The sequence below is a fragment of the Arvicanthis niloticus genome, chromosome 16, assembly GCF_011762505.2.
Source record: "Arvicanthis niloticus isolate mArvNil1 chromosome 16, mArvNil1.pat.X, whole genome shotgun sequence".
Classification (NCBI taxonomy): Eukaryota; Metazoa; Chordata; class Mammalia; order Rodentia; family Muridae; genus Arvicanthis; species Arvicanthis niloticus.
In genome coordinates this window covers 24888391-24904088 of record NC_047673.1, presented here as the reverse complement: position 1 = coordinate 24904088, position 15698 = coordinate 24888391, and the positions used below count along the sequence as shown (strand labels likewise).

Genomic DNA, 15698 nt, shown 5'->3' with positions numbered 1-15698 from the left:
GAAATTTGTCAACAGTGTGTTCAAATGCAGAAAGAGACAAGACCACACAATTTGAGGGTTCTCCATTGCAGACTGAAAATTTTTTTAAACATTTTGTTTTCCCCTTTAATTTTCTTTCTTCCTTTTTCATATTAGGAAAGAATCTAAGTCTTCAGACGGGCATTCTCTAAGCTGTGTTTCTTTGGTTGTTACTCCATTTACGTTGGTGGGTAAGATAGTAGGTTTTGCTGAGGCTAGCACTTACCCTGTAGTCAAAGCAGGCCTGAAACAGTGTCTGTGGTAGCCTCCCAAATGACTGGATCCAGGCATGAGCTGCCACACCTGGCAACTTATTATTTTAAAAATAGTTTTAATTGAGGCTGCAGTGTAATGCTTCCACTGCAGGGGCTGTGGATCTGACACCTGGCAAGATTGTGAGTTCAGAGCCAGTTAGGGAGTCTCTGTCTCAAAGCAACTGTAAACTTACTATGAACTAAGTGGCTGAGTGGGTGCTCAATGCACAAAACCAGGGTTCAATTCCCAACACTCCTAAATAATGACGTACAAATGTATTCTACAGGCAGCAGTGGATTCTTGGCTGGCGGCTGGCAACTTAAGGCTGGAGTTGGATGATATTTACATGTAGATATTTGATATTTAGAGTCCCTGGAAACACTGCGTCTCTGTCATTTATCTTGTTGTTGAGACACAAGTCTTGCTGTTGCGTGGATGGGTTGGTCCCAAACCCAGTAACTTGGTTCCAGTAATCCTCTAGTTGTAGTTTTGGGACTACAGTTATCATGGAACCAACCACACCCAGCTTAGTTGTTTTTGAAGCAAAATATGCTTTAAAATGTCATGTTTTGAGGTAAATGTGTTTTCAGTCGGATGTGGTATGAAAATTTTTATCATGACTATGTCATTTTCTTTTTGTTGGTGCTGGACTTTGAACCCAGTGTATATATGGCAATCTTTACGGACAATTACAAGAATGGCCCATCGTGAATTGGACTTTGTCTCGGGTGCCAAAACATGTCTATTTTGACAAAGCTTCTTGGTGATTTTGATCCAAAATTTTTTTCCCCAAATTTTTTTTGTTTTAAAATTTTTTTTGTTTTTTTTTTTTTTTTTTTTTTTTTTTTTTTTTTTTTTTCCAAGACATGGTTTCTCTGGGTAACAGTCCTGTCTGTCCTGGAACCCTCTAGACTGGCTTCAAATTCAGAGATCCACCTGCCTCTGCTTCCCAAGTGCTGGGATTAAAGGCATGTATCACCAGTTTTTATTAAGTATTTTTCATCTCATTGATGGATTAGGTTTTGTTACTAACTACTATGACAGTAGGCCTTTACTTTCTCTGGAACAAAGACATTTAAAGTTCTCAGATCTCTAAATTCACGACATACTGTTCTCCCTTAAAGTCTAAAAAATTTCTTTGAAAGATATAGAAATTACTTTTTATTCCCAGGGACTGGATTTCAGATTGACAGAGCAATACGGTGCCACAGTGGTGATAAAGATTCTGGAGGGACGTGTGTACAGTCTGATACTTTTTTTTTTTTTTTTTTTTGCCTCTTAGGTCTTATTTGACTGGATGATGAAAATTGGGTATCACAAATCCCTGTACAGCCTTTCCACTTCCTTTCCCAGAAGGCCTCTGGAAGTGGAGGGAGGCTTGTCACTGGAAGACATAGGAATAACTGTGGATACTATACTTAACGTGGAAGAGAAAGAGCAGAGCAGCCAGTAGAGCGGTCAGAAGCACCAGCTGCCCTTCAACAGGATGGTGTTCACATTAAAGCCACGCTGCACCTTGAGCTCCTCTTGTCCACAGGAGCACCCACACCCGCACCCACACCGTGGATGAGGACTGCTTTGCATGTGATCGTCTGTGGCCTCTGTCATCTTGTATGTGAAAACGAGGTATAAAGCACGTATAGTAAGACAGACATCAGATGTTAGGCCTCAGCCAGGCATCATGGGGGACATGCCTCAACTCCCAGAACTTCTGTGTTAATTAGACCATCTTCAAACCAAGCCCTAGCTTCTCTAAGAACTGATCTCTGCTTGCGTCTACTTTACCATATAGTATTTCACACTCAGTCAAAATCTAAGGAGGAATGTAGACTCTATTGTATTTCTACAAATGTAAAGAACCTCCAGAGCCAACTGATCCTATATAATTTTGATTTAGATCTGGGGATGAAGGTTTTGATCCATGAACTCTGGGGAACATATTGATACTACAGTAAACAAGGCCACTGTTGTTAAGTGCATTTGGAGCGTGAGCTGTCGTTTGTGTGTAAACTGATGCCCTTCAAGCATGTCTCAACCAGTGGGGGATCCTAGGGCTCAAACAGCCCTTTCACAGGATTGCAACTAAGACCATCTGCATGAGAGAGTTACATTATGATTCATAACAGTAGCAAAATTATTTATAAAGTAGCAACAAAATACTTTTATGGTTGGGGTCACCACAATGAGGAACTGTATTAAAGGGCTGCAGAATTACAGAGGTTGAGAACTTTTGTCTGGTATCTTTATCCTGATCCTCCCGCCCCCTTCCCAAGTCCTAGGATCACCAGCCTGAGCTTTGGCCCCCAGTTCATGAGCGGTGGGACTGTTCCTTGTGCTTCGTTATGCCCGGCAGATATTCTATCACCATCTGAGCTACTTCCCAGCCCTCCATACTTTCTACCTTTCCATTTCCAAACCACCCAAGGGTCTACTTTTGGTGTATGTCTTTTTTTTTTTTTTTTTCCTGAGACAGGGTTTCTCTGTGTAGTCCTGGCTGTCCTGGAACTCACTCTGTAGACCAGGCTGGCCTCGAACTCAGAAATCCACCTGCCTCTGCCTCCCAAGTGCTGGGATTAAAGGCGTGCGCCACTACCGCCCGGGTGTATGTCTTATAGTCATTCTACAGCTAGATATTAAGTAAACCCTAGAGCTGGTATTTTATGACCTTGGAATAGTGTCATTACCATTGCTACTAAATAAACACACCAATTCCTGTTTCTAGGTTAAAGGAGACAACCTAGCTCAGCTTTTAAAGTTTCTTCTATTTAGTCTATAGTTATTAAAGCAGACAATCCTCATTTTGCATATGAATAGATTAATACAAACCACCTAATGAAATGCTTAGATTTGTGAAAGATGCCTTTTCAGTGGTCTGAAAGTTATCAGCAAGTATTTGACTTTGTTCTGCTTTTGAATGTAAACCATAAGCAAACATTACTTCTGTGATATTTGTGCACGTAACTTGGGATTGAATAGAAGGCCTGGGATGGACACCCACCCCACCAGAGTTACTCCCCAGCCCTAAACACGCCATGCAAGTTATGTCAGTACCGCCATTTACTGTCATTACGCAGCAGATATCTATGGCTTGGCAAGGCGCCCCATACCTGTAATCCTATCCCTCAGAGCCAGAGAATCAAGGAGGTTCAAGGTCTAAAAAGCCTACGCCAGTTTTAGGTATTTGTATCAAGTTTCAAAATGGCGATGCTTCCATTTAATACACATCACAGTTAAAACGTTTTTCTCTAAATTGGAAATTTTATTTGTTCAGTACATCAAATAGGATGCAAGCACTGTCATGACAAATATACAGAAATATGCAGATCAACATCCAACAGTAATTTAGTTTAGGAAACTTTAAAGGAAATCTCTTTAATGTTATGACAACATACTCCCAAGAATCTCTTCTTCAGTTAGTCATACATTTCAATAAAATAAAGTTATAAATTTAAGTGGAAGTCAGCTTGTAAATTCTTAAAAATAAAACTCCAACTCTATAATCCATGCCAGTTAAATTTGTAACTAAATTTCCAAGTAATCGCAAAGGAGCTGAAGCAGTCAGTGACCCTTTTTGCTTAACCTGTCAAGGAAAATGGTTCCTGCAGCATAGCAGGCAGGCTGCTGGGCCGCCCACTCTGCGACAGTGCACTAAGTTCAGACTGCTAACCGCTCGCTCATCATTAGTATGGCACGTTTTGGTCCATGATGTGTTTAATGTCAAGACATATCACAATTTGTTACAGAGACACACAGATAACTGTTGTTTTAAATATATATGTATATATATATATATATATATTTTTTTTTTAAAAAGCCAGGTATACTTCCACATACAAAGACAGGTCCTGGGGAGGAATTTATAGGAAGTAGTCTGGGGTGCGCCGGGTCACGTGAGGCTCTCCACGACGAGGTGCTGGGTCAAACTGAAGACTAAAAATGACAAAGAAAATGATCAGGTAAGCCAGCCAGTAAGCCACAGAACAGACAGTCTCCTTCCTGTAGCTTTCTGCCACATTGCACCCACGTGGCTGGAATGACCCCAACCTCATCACTAGCAATCAAGCTATTACCACTTCATAGCCATGGTGAAAAATTGCACGTCTGTTTTTTTTTTAAAGATTAACTTTATTGCACTGACTTTTTCCTATTTTAAATCAACACTGTAGTTCTGGGATGAATCCCACTTGTGTTTTCCTTCTCCAAGCAGACCTGAGAGGATGTAACCATAGGCACAGGCAAACATCACAGCAGTCAGGACATATTTCCAATTTGTGGTTGTTGTTGTTGTGGTTGAGACATAGTAAAGGCTCTCTCTGAAATCCTCATCTCCCTGCTCTACCTTGTAAGTACTGGGATTATAGACATGCAAGCGACACCATGTATCACAAATGTTTTATTTTACAAATGTTTTTGAAACCAGGTTTCATGTACTCAAAACATGAACTCAAACTGACCCGCTTCCATCTCCCAAGTACTGGGATTATAGGCATACATCACCATGGCCAGTTTACACAGTGCTGGGCTTGAACCCATGGCTTCGTGTATGCTAGGGTAAAGTACCAATAAGGCCATATCCTCTCTAGTAGTGAAAAGGTTTTAGTCACTTTTAGTTATGTGTATGTGGATCCCTGCATGAGCGCCAGTGGTCGAAGGTGTCAGATAGATCCTTTGGAAGTGACATTATAGATGGCTGTGGGCTGCAGTGTAAGTGCTGGGAATTAAACTGGCCTCCTGTGGAAGTTCTGCCTGTGCTCTAACCACTAAGACACTTTCCAGCCCCTGCTCATTGTAATGGACGAGTTCCTTTTTTTGTCTGAGTTCTTGTTTGTTTTTTCGAGACAGTTTATCTGTATGTAATCCTGGCTGTCCTGGAATTCATGTACAGCTTACACCAGACTGCTCTTAAACTCACCTCTGCCTCTGGAGTGCTAGGATTAAGGACTTGTACCACCACACCCGGCTTAAGGGTCTCTTAAATGTTTTTATATTAGCTGTAAGCTCTTGGGAAAAATTTCAACAAAGTGTAGGGGGAAAATTTCAATAAAGTGTAGGCAGAGGCAGGTGGATCTCTGTGAATTCAGGGCCAGTCGTCTACAGAGTGAGTTCCAGGACAACCAGAGCTACAAAGAGAAACCCTGTCTTGAAAAAAACAAACCCCCCCCCCAAAAAAAAAACCCCACTTTTCTGGGCTGGATGTGGAGCGGTGGGACAGCAATAACCTGGAATGCAGGAGGCCATGGTTTCCATGCCCAGCGCCTCAGAAGTTCTCACGCTCAATGTCAGGGAAGAGGTCTGCACAGTTCTCCTACCCTGTCAAAGTAGAGCTCTTTCATGTCTCTTTACAAAGAGTACCATCATGCATGCATGCATGTGTACATGGGTCTGAGTGTATGCACACTCAGGTGTGCAGCTGTCTATGGAAGTCATGTAAGACTGTAGCCAGTGCCGAGTGCTGAGCTGCCTCTCCAGCCCTTAAATTGATTTTCAGTACTTCCCTTTTCCTTTAAGTCATTACATACAATTAAAATGTAAAGTTACTTACAAAGAGTACTTTAAAGTGTCGTCTAGTTCCATGATAGCAGCTTGGTTCCCACAGCGGTAGCAGTAATTGGGTGCACTAAAGATGGTGACCACATTCCGATCATGGCACCAGTTGTATCCCTACAGCATGAGAAAGGTCACTTCATTATAAAATCCATCGACACAGATCTCAACTCAAATACTTTGGTGTCTATGTTTTCTTCTGTAATCTAACAGCTTATGCAACTGCTCAGAATATTAATAATTATTAGGTACAAGGTTCTATTGTATACCTTAGTGACCATACAGCTTTTCTTAACCTACACTTAAGATCTTAACTTAGGGTATACACTGAGTTTCTCAGAAAGACAGTAACCTTCCCATTACCCTTCATAAACTTTGTTAAGTAGTTTACTGTTTTTTTTTGTTTTGGTTTAAAAAATTTTTTTAAAAGATTTATTTATTCTTATTTATATGAATACACTGTAGCTGTCTTCAGACACACCAGAAGAGGGCATCAGATCCCATTACAGATGGTTGTGAGCCACCATGTGGTTGTCGGGAATTGAACTCAGGACCTCTGGAAGAGCAGCCTGTGCTCTTAACTGCTGAGCCATCTCTCCAGCTCTGTTTTTTGTTTTGTTGAGAAAGAATTCTGCTATTTAGGCTACCCTGTTCTCAAACCTGCAATTGCCCCAGCCTCCCAAGTGCTGAGACATGATAGAAACCTGGCCTTTAAAGTTTGCTGTGCCCAGCACTTGGGAGGCAGAGGCAGGTGGCTTTCTGAGTTCGAGGCCAGCCTGGCCTACAGAGTGAGTTCCAGGACAGCCAGGACTATACAGAGAAACCCTGTCTCAAAAAACCAAAAGTTTGCTATGAAATTTTGAAGCTATTATTATTAGGCACATACCAACTTAAGAACCAGCTCTCCTAGAGAGCTGAGCCAATGCCCACCAGTAATCTTGTCAATCTCTAATGGTCGCCTGTGTCAGAGCCTCTGACTCACATCACTGGTGGTGTTGGGGAGTTCACTTGATACACACCATTGCCGTCCTTTAATTTGTTATGGCAAATACTTCAGTTTTGTCTCAAATAGCTGAAATTTTGTTATTTTCCAATTTTGGAGTCTCAGAACTTTTAGGAATGTTAAAGCTTAGTCATTCCTTTTTTTCTCCAAAAATATCCAGTCATCATTGCCATTTGTGCTTGCCAGTACAGTGAAGTTTAGTTTAATGTTACTGTGTGTATGTGCTCGTGCTCCTGGCCCCCACTCCTTGCCTCTTCTAGGCTGGTGAAGTTTGTTCTGCCTTCTAAAAGCCACTACTTGCTGGTTAGAGGGACTTCGTTCTTGTTTATTGCTTTAGTAGTGACAACGCTAACACAACAGGAGAAATCCAGCAATTGTCACCTCAAGTGAGTGGCCACTGAATATAACCAGCAGTGGACAGCTTTCACGCCTCTTTGGCAAAATGTAGCCAGGACACAGCACAGCACACTCCTCAGTGTGTACCCAAAAGCAGCATGCAATAATCATCTCTGCTGAGCTCGTCTCTATTAAGCGTCCTCTGGAAGAGCAATGTGCTCCTGACTGCTGAGCCATCTCTCCAGCCCCTACTGAAGGGATTTAAGAGTATTTCCTTATAGATTCTGGACAGCGTGAATCTCATCACCTCCTGCTTTAGTGTCCCAAATATTGGGATTACAAGCACCCACCATGCCCAGATCTAGAAAGGTATTTCTTATACAAAACTTTCATCATTTCAGTGTCAAGATCATATAAAATCTGAAAAATTACTTCTATGGGTAACTCGGAAGAAGCTATACACACCGCAAAACTTAAAACACTGTTACGACAGACAGACAATGGCTTTGATGGAAGATTCGTGGAGATTTGGATGTGGTAATGGGATTGGGTTCCTACATTCTAAATCGTGAAGCATTATTACAGATGCATATACCACGAGATCAAGGTTATTCTGCAGGAAAAGTACATACTTCCATTACAAGCTGGTGAGCACGAGACACCAGTGTGAGACCGTTGGCATGGTTAAATGTTTCAGAAATATCTTGTCCAAATGTGTAGCCAGCACCACGTGGAGAAATGCCCCAGCCACCACGGTCATCTGGATCTGACCATAAGAGATCACACATTGGGCCCTGGACAAGGGGAAAGAACACATGTGCACTGAGTTTAATTGAGTCACCCTTCCTAGGTGTGATTATACTTTTTCCCCCTTAAACTCAGAACAAATGAAGTAAGTGCCATTCACCTCATGTGGAACTTCTTGTAAGCGATCCAAGGCTCTTATGTGATCCAGTGTATCTATGGATGGAGAGAGGCCACCATGGAGGCAGAATATCTGTTTTTAAATTGAGAAGAAAATGTTTTTGTTTTTATAATTGCTAAATTAATGAATAGTAAGTAATGGTTGCAAATGTTAGCCTTGACAGCTTTTTCTTTTTCCAGATGGTATCATTAACTGAAAGCTTGCAAAGCAGCATCAAATCACCAGCAATAACCTCCACAGTAGTTCCAGTGCTGAGTGTTGTTCTCTCCCTGTTTTGTGGCACCGGGGATTGGAGGGCCTTCTGCATGCTCCACAGGATGCACACCACCTGTCACTGTGTGTGCTGGGACACTCCTGATGCAGAAAACTTTGTTTCTTTCACAACATTAACATAATGCTGATTCCTGTTATTGATTACAATAGTTTTTTTTGTTTTCCTCAGATTTACTGAGCACATAACCACATTTACATATACTTCCTCTAAAGAGTTTATCACTTTTAATTCCTTATTTTCCCATTATTGTATGTGTAGAGCACATTTAATAAAGGTTGGGGCAACTCTGGGGTTCTTTCTCTCCTTAAACTTTACTCACTGAGTCACCTCTCCTGCACACCTGCTAACTGTATGTAGTCTGGATGTACATGCAGGTCTACATGTTAGTGGGTGCACATATATGTGCAGGCCTAAGGCTGGCATTGATGTCTTTGATTACTCCACCTCACTCACTGAGGCAGGGTCCCTTATTTGAAACCAAAGCTTGCTGCTATGGCTAGACAGACAGCTCGCTCTGGCAATCCCATTACTCCATGGCTGCTAGGTATCTAAAAGTCTTCATGCTTGCAAAACAAGTAGTTTGTGTTTACAAACTAGGAAGCAAATGTTGGTCCCCCCTGGCACCTCCCCAGTTGTCTTCAGTCCCCTTGACTATAGAGTGTACTTACAGGGATGTTGACAGAAAGTGGGATAAGAGAAGCATTAAACATTTTTCTCAGGACTATCCTCTGATTATTCAAGGACTAGACTATGAATCAAAGAGAATAATGAATATTTTAGTGAACAGTTTATTTGTTCACTGTCAGGGTCAATGTATGAGCTAATGTGTATAGCCCAGGCTAGCTAGCTTAGGATTCAACAATTCTGCCCAAAGCTCCTGAATGATCTATCTGACCACATCAGCCTTTTCTCCCGACTTTGATGAGGTTTCTAATGTTTCCCTAATAAGGTAGATAGTTATTGGATTTTCTAAAAAATAAAATAAAATAAACACTATATGATTCTTAACTAAATTTTAAATCACAGATCTAGAACTCCCTCCTCCTCACACAAAAAAAAAATGGTTTCATTTTATCTTTCTGTGCTTGTATTTGGTTGGCTACTGAACTTAAGTAAATTAAGCATAAGGCTTCAGTTTTATTTTGGTTTTGGAGACAGAAGCTCTATAATCCTGAGTGCTGGGATTACAGGCGTGTATATCATGTCTATCTGTGCTCAGTAGACTTGGCCTACAGACATATGTAAGGAGCTGGCAGACGGCTTAGCACACGCTGTATAGCCTGACCAACCACCTCATTGTGATGCAGGTCAGCCTCCCTCACTCCCCCATAAATAACATATATAAAAAAATCCCCCAAACCAAAACAGTAACAAAGCAGATCTGGTGCGAGATGGCTCAGCCTGTCAAGTGCTTGGCATACAGGTGTTTGAGCCCCAGCACCCATGTAAAAAGCCAGGCCCGACAGCACTGCATGGAAGCTCAGTGGAGAGACAAGGGTGTCTCTGGCCAGCCGGCTACTGATTGTGAGCTTCAGGTTCAGTGAGAAACCCTGTAGCAAAAAGCAACGTGTAGATCAACTGAGTTACGACAGCCACTTCCAGCCACCACAGGCTCGTCTACACACACATGCAACAAGATCTGCTTTGCTAGGGACCAATATACCAAACACTATAATATGACCTAAGCTTGTCATTTTCTTCCAGAACTCTGTGTACCATTTGTGTTATCTACTTGATTTCTGAGGTATTCATGTCTTCCAGTAATAACATTTCATAAATGATAACCTGTCACAATGGTGTGTGTATGCTGGCTGTTTTGTTTCTTATAAATACTTCAAAAGCAGTAAAGACTGATGAGTTTGGGGAATGCCAGTTGGTATAAGAAATACTTAAGAGTTCTACCAATGTATGTACCAAATTTTAAAGTCAGAAATACCACCAATACTCTTAATATTGTCTCTCTAAATCAATTTACTCTTTACTTTAAGGCTAATAAAGACTATTACTTGAAAATTTTTAATTTAACAACTTATGAATTTACTCTTTCAGTCAAGTTAGCAAGTATAAGCAACGCTGTCATTTTAATTATTGAAGTATCCAAAATCATGGCTGGGAAAATATGGACTGTTATAATTCAATTATATTCAGACTAGCAAGCCAAAGAGTATTTATTACACCTCCGAGAACGCCATGCTTCCATCGTCTCTCTGTGCAGCCCTGTCACCCTGGAACTCATTCTGTAGAGCAGGGTGGCCTCCAACTCAGAGATCCACCTGTCCCTGCTGCCTGAGTGCAGAGATTAAAGACCCATTAACACTGAAGCTTTATTCTATGTTTTATATATGAATTTGAATCAGCTCCCTGTGAAGCTTCTAAATACTGATGTGGGAAACCTGTAAAATGTCTTACGTATGCCTCAAAACTTACTATGCTGGAAACAGAACTCCTTGATTAAAAAAAAAAAAAAGATGTAATATACAATATGATACTTGTTACCATGAAAACAGGAATAAAAAGTTACTAATAATAACCAGGAAACATAGTAATATGGGCACAATTTCCAATAACATCTTGTGTTACTAATAATACATACACCCTAAGACTGAAGCATTTATTCACACTGTTTTCTAGATTTAAAAAGCACACATCAGGGCACATATCCTCTTTGGCCAGAAGACTTTAAAGCCAGGGGAAGCGGCTTGGTGATTGAAGCCTAGGAGCCCAGCTCCGTGGGAGCACAAGGCAGGAGACTAACAGCAGCAAACTGTGCTGGCAGTACACTTGAGTCTGAGCCTGAGCAGTCTGGTGAGACTCTCCAAAACAGGAATACACAAACCCAAAAACCAACCACTGCCACCAAACCAACCAAATCGTGGGGCTGTAGTCCAGAGGTAGCACACTTGCTTAGCACCTGACACCAAGCCCCTGGGTTCAACTCCCCAGCACTGCATTAAACAAACAAAATAAGCCAAAGAGATTTTTACATAACTTATAAATACAGATGCTGGATTCCTAATAGTAAATGTCTGTCTTCCCACATTTAACTTCCTTCTGCAAGACACCGTCAGACACACGCACCTGTCCATCTACCAGAGCTGTGAGTGGAAGGTAATCAAAGAGATCTGTAAAGTATTTCCACACGTTGGCATTTCCATACTTTCGTAGGCATTCATCATAAAAGCCATAAACTTGTGTGATCTGCCGGCTTTCATGATTTCCTCGCAAGATTGTGATGCGCTCTGGATAGCGCACCTGGAAGACAAGGAGGAGAAACCAGGGTGCAATCATGTCTCTCCGGTACCATGTTAGTTTTAACCTCAAATCCATTTCTTTAAACAGGTCTTTTGCCCATTCTAAAAATTAAATTTAAGAACTGGTATGTGCAATACATATAAAACAAATGGATTTTATGATTAAACTTGGGTCCCCTACTCTAGACATCTCATTATGTTTGTAATTTTCTGAAATCTAAAAGTCCTAAGCATTTGTTGAGCCTGAGCATTAGTAGTAAGACAGAAGCAGCCAGAATAATCATGTGGGGAAACAGAGAGAAATAAAGACTAGAGCATGAATAAAAATATTCTTTGAGGGGAGACACTTTTGCTGTGAATTAGAGGCAGGTAAAGTCAGACACTACAGGAGAGCAGCAGCGTTTGTTTAATGAGTCGTCTGCCTCTCACGACTGTATGGAATCAAAGACGACTCTGGGAACAGGGAAGTAGCAAGGCAGGACAGACGGGAGCTGAGACTCATCCGGCAGCCTAAGCAGGGATGAGAGGAGCAGATCTTGAAGGCAGAAGTGTGAAGTGTGGAGTCCAGGGCAGGAAAAACAGGAAGGTGGAGGAACAATGGGCTTCTCATGCCATGATGTAAACACATTTGTTTCATGATTCCATATGCAGGGTGGTAAGTAATGACATCAAAATTCAGAGTTCAATTATGGACAACAGTGAGTTATACATTTATCAGAAATGGCCAGAAATGTTAAGGCATGGATCTTAATCTTTCTGTAAAAGATGTGAGGCCAACTGTTATTTGAGGCTAAGCACACCATGAACCTGATGATACATGCAACACTGACATTCTTTTGCCTCTGGCCTCCTTTCAAGTTCACCCCCACCTATATTCATCAATCATACCTTTAATGCTACAAGAAGAGTCACAGTCTCCACAGAATAATATCCTCTGTCTACATAGTCACCCATGAATAGATAGTTTGTATCTGGTGATTTTCCACCAATTCTAAAGAGTTCCATAAGGTCATGGAATTGGCCATGCACATCTCCACAGACGGTAACAGGACAGCGGACCTCTTGTACATTTGATTCTTTTGTTAAAATTTCCTTAGCCTGTTAAGAAAAGGAAAATAAAAAGATTCCGTTACAAATTTAACATTTCTTATCTGCTGAAAAAAAAAACCTGGAGGAAAACCACTTGAAGTATAAAATAAACCACTACCCTACAAAAAGATAGGTCGACTTATAGCTATAATAGCAAAGACTGGAAATGGCGTATCTGCAAAGATGCAGAGAACTTGCAACTCTTATGTGATGCTGGGAGGAATCAAAATGAAATTTGTCTCAATCATCCATGGCCGCGCTATTCTTTTGCTCAAAGGACTTGTTTTTACTTTGTTTTTATGGGAAGCAGAAGAGGGCATCCGATACCCCGGAGCTGCAGTTCCAGGTGGTTGTGTGAACCTGAGATGAGCACTGGGAACTCAACTCAGGGCCCCTGGAGGTGCAGCAGGTGCTAAAAGTACAAATTACCCAAATGCCCATTAGCCATGAGCTGATGTAATACAACACTACTGAAAAAGGGCAACTTCTAGATTCTTATGAAAATAAACATAGTCTGTCCAGAGAATGGAATACTAGATCTTTAATGACATTACTCAAGTGTCTTTGATATATGAGGGAAAATGCCAAGTCACAAACCCACATGATCTGTTTAATTAAAAAAAAAAAAAAAAAAAAAAGACTTAAAAACAAAACAATAATGTCACTGAGTGTGCTGCAGGAGGCACATTGGTCAGTAACTAATGTCTATACCATCTTGCTGTGGCATGTCTGTCACTAAACTGCTACCATCTGTTCCAGAACAAAGCATGCAGCCAAGTCACACGTGTCTGCAAGCACTAAGCGTGGGAGGCAGGAGAAAGGCCGAGCAGTCTAGCAGCATGCAGTAAGAATGGAAAACCATCAGCAGAAGCCTACCGAGAGCAACCTAACTCTTCAAGACAGCTGTCAATCAGAAAGGACTAGTAAGTGATTAGTAGAAGTGACAGTAAACTGGCTACCAGGTGTGCTCTCACTGTGTAGTGGAGGATGGCCTTAAACTCCTTTCTGAGCCCCCTTCTTCCACTTCCAAAGGGCTGATGGGATACAGAAGTGAACAACTGTTTGGTGCACGGCTCCATTTTCTAAAGAGAGGTATTTCTTTTCTGTTTGTTTGTTTTTTTCGAGACAGGGTTTCTCTGTGTAGCTGTGGCTGTCCTGGAACTCACTCTGTAGACCAGGCTGGCCTTGAACTCAGAAATCCGCCTGCCTCTGCCTCCCAAGTGCTGGGATTAAAGGCGTGCGCCACCAAAGCCCAGCAAGACAGGTATTTCTATTAACTTCAAACTTCTCTGCCAGCAACTGCAGTAACAAGGTACCGATTTACGATATTGACTAGAAATATAAAACTGCAGTAGGCTAAAACCCTAGAGCTAGAGAGATGGCTCAGGACTGAGGCACTTGCCTCCAATCCTGATGAGCTGATGTGATGCCCAGGACTCGTAGAGGAAAGGAGAGAATGGACACGTGAAAATTGTCCCCCGCCCTCCATACTCATGCTGGGGCATGCACCTTCCTTTTGGGAATACATACACAGAAGTTTAGCAATGAAAACAGCACTGTAAAATAACCAAGTTACTGTACCCCCAGCCTGACCTCACCAGTGGGGTGTACCCAGCTACTGAATGTTCTAGACAAATGCTCTCCCTCTTCCGTTTGTTTGGAAGCAGCTCTAAGCAGGGACAGCTATTCCAGCAGCAGTGTTCTAAACTGTTTTTAAGCCAACTTTGACAAGAGCTCTGACCTCTTATTTCTGCAAAATTCACAAGCGTAGGTCTCCAACTTTTCATTCAAAAGCTGCTTAAATCAGCCCAGTGACTTCCCAAGAGCCCTGGGTAGTGGAGCACAGACGGTTTCTACAGGCTGGCCAATGATTAGTTAGAATGAAAGGAAGCAAAGATTCTCTTCATGTGCTAATGTAACCGTGTAACCTAAGGTCTTTTATACCCTGATTTAGAGAAGGTGTCTAGAATCTGCATCTCTAGAGCATGAAGTCTTTCCAGTGTATAAAGTAAAGAAAGCTGGTTTTTTTCCTCCTTAACTGAATTCCTCTGAGGGTTGATTCTTTGTTGTGTGACAAACTATGTTCTCATTACCACATTACTGGAGTTACCTGTATGTGTGTACACACGTGCATGCGCAGTGTTAGTGGAAGGTTTATCTTGATTAACAAGCCAGGGAGGCAGTTCTCAACTGACAGCTACTCGTTAAGAGTAAAACATCTGAGAATTATGTATATAGGCTTATAACACATGCACAAAAGGAGTCAGAAGCAGTTCTAAGAATGTAATTATCCAGTTTTTACTATGATGCAGCAACAGAAATTAGATTATTTCCAGGACACAGATAAGACCAGATTTAAGGCTGTAATGTGGACTGTGGCTTAAGATGACAGTTGACAGCTGGGCATGGTGGCACACCCTTTAACTCCAGCACTGAGGAGGCAGAGGCAGGCGATCTCTGTGAATTTGAGGCCAGCTTGGTCTATAGAGTAGACACACAGAGAAACCCTGTCTCAAAAAACAAAACTAAAACCAAACCAAACCAACCCTTAGTTGGTAGAGATATGACTTGGTAGCCAGACCCACTGCTGTGACTACCAGCCAGCCGTTCTTTTCCTTTCATGTCTGTGAGAAGCAGTCTTGGGTAAGTGTGTACTTAACTGCCACTCCCTCTGCGGCCAACAGGGAGTTCCCTGCTATAACACACCCCAAGGCCATGGTCCTTGCCTTTGACTACACAATCTCTTCCTTCTGCATGTGAATGGACTGCTGCAGCGCTTACCTCAAGGCTCTAGGTAAATTCAGAGGGCAAAACCAGAAAAGCTCTGAAACAAATAGCCGCCTGTACACGATGTCTTAAAAGTCTACAGTGGGGCTAAAGAGATGGCTCAGTGGCTAAAAGCACTTGCTCTTGCAGAGGACTCGGGTCCAGTTTCTATCCTACATGGTGGGTCACAACTGTCTGCAACTCCAGTTCCAGGGGATCCAATGATCTCTATAGGGA

At 41.8% G+C, this 15698-nt stretch overlaps 2 protein-coding genes across 3 annotated transcripts in view; one reads left to right on the top strand and one right to left on the bottom strand.

Annotated features, from left to right (window-relative positions):
• Ubxn8 (UBX domain protein 8) overlaps window positions 1-4077 on the top strand; it is a 21706-nt gene extending 17629 nt beyond the window's left edge. For both annotated transcript variants that reach the window (XM_034519804.2, XM_076914015.1), the window contains exon 8: window positions 1556-4077. In XM_034519804.2, the coding sequence (XP_034375695.1) occupies window positions 1556-1726 (171 nt within the window). In that variant the 3' untranslated portion in view covers window positions 1727-4077. The remainder of the gene's footprint in view (window positions 1-1555) is intronic.
• Window positions 3512-15698, bottom strand: part of Ppp2cb (protein phosphatase 2 catalytic subunit beta) — a 20350-nt gene continuing 8163 nt past the window's right edge. The window contains exons 2-7 of the mRNA XM_034520438.2: window positions 12495-12704; window positions 11434-11607; window positions 8064-8153; window positions 7789-7950; window positions 5816-5934; window positions 3512-4203 (exon numbers count right to left, since the gene is read on the bottom strand). Of these exons, the coding sequence (XP_034376329.1) occupies window positions 4131-4203; window positions 5816-5934; window positions 7789-7950; window positions 8064-8153; window positions 11434-11607; window positions 12495-12704 (828 nt within the window). The 3' untranslated portion in view covers window positions 3512-4130. The remainder of the gene's footprint in view (window positions 4204-5815; window positions 5935-7788; window positions 7951-8063; window positions 8154-11433; window positions 11608-12494; window positions 12705-15698) is intronic.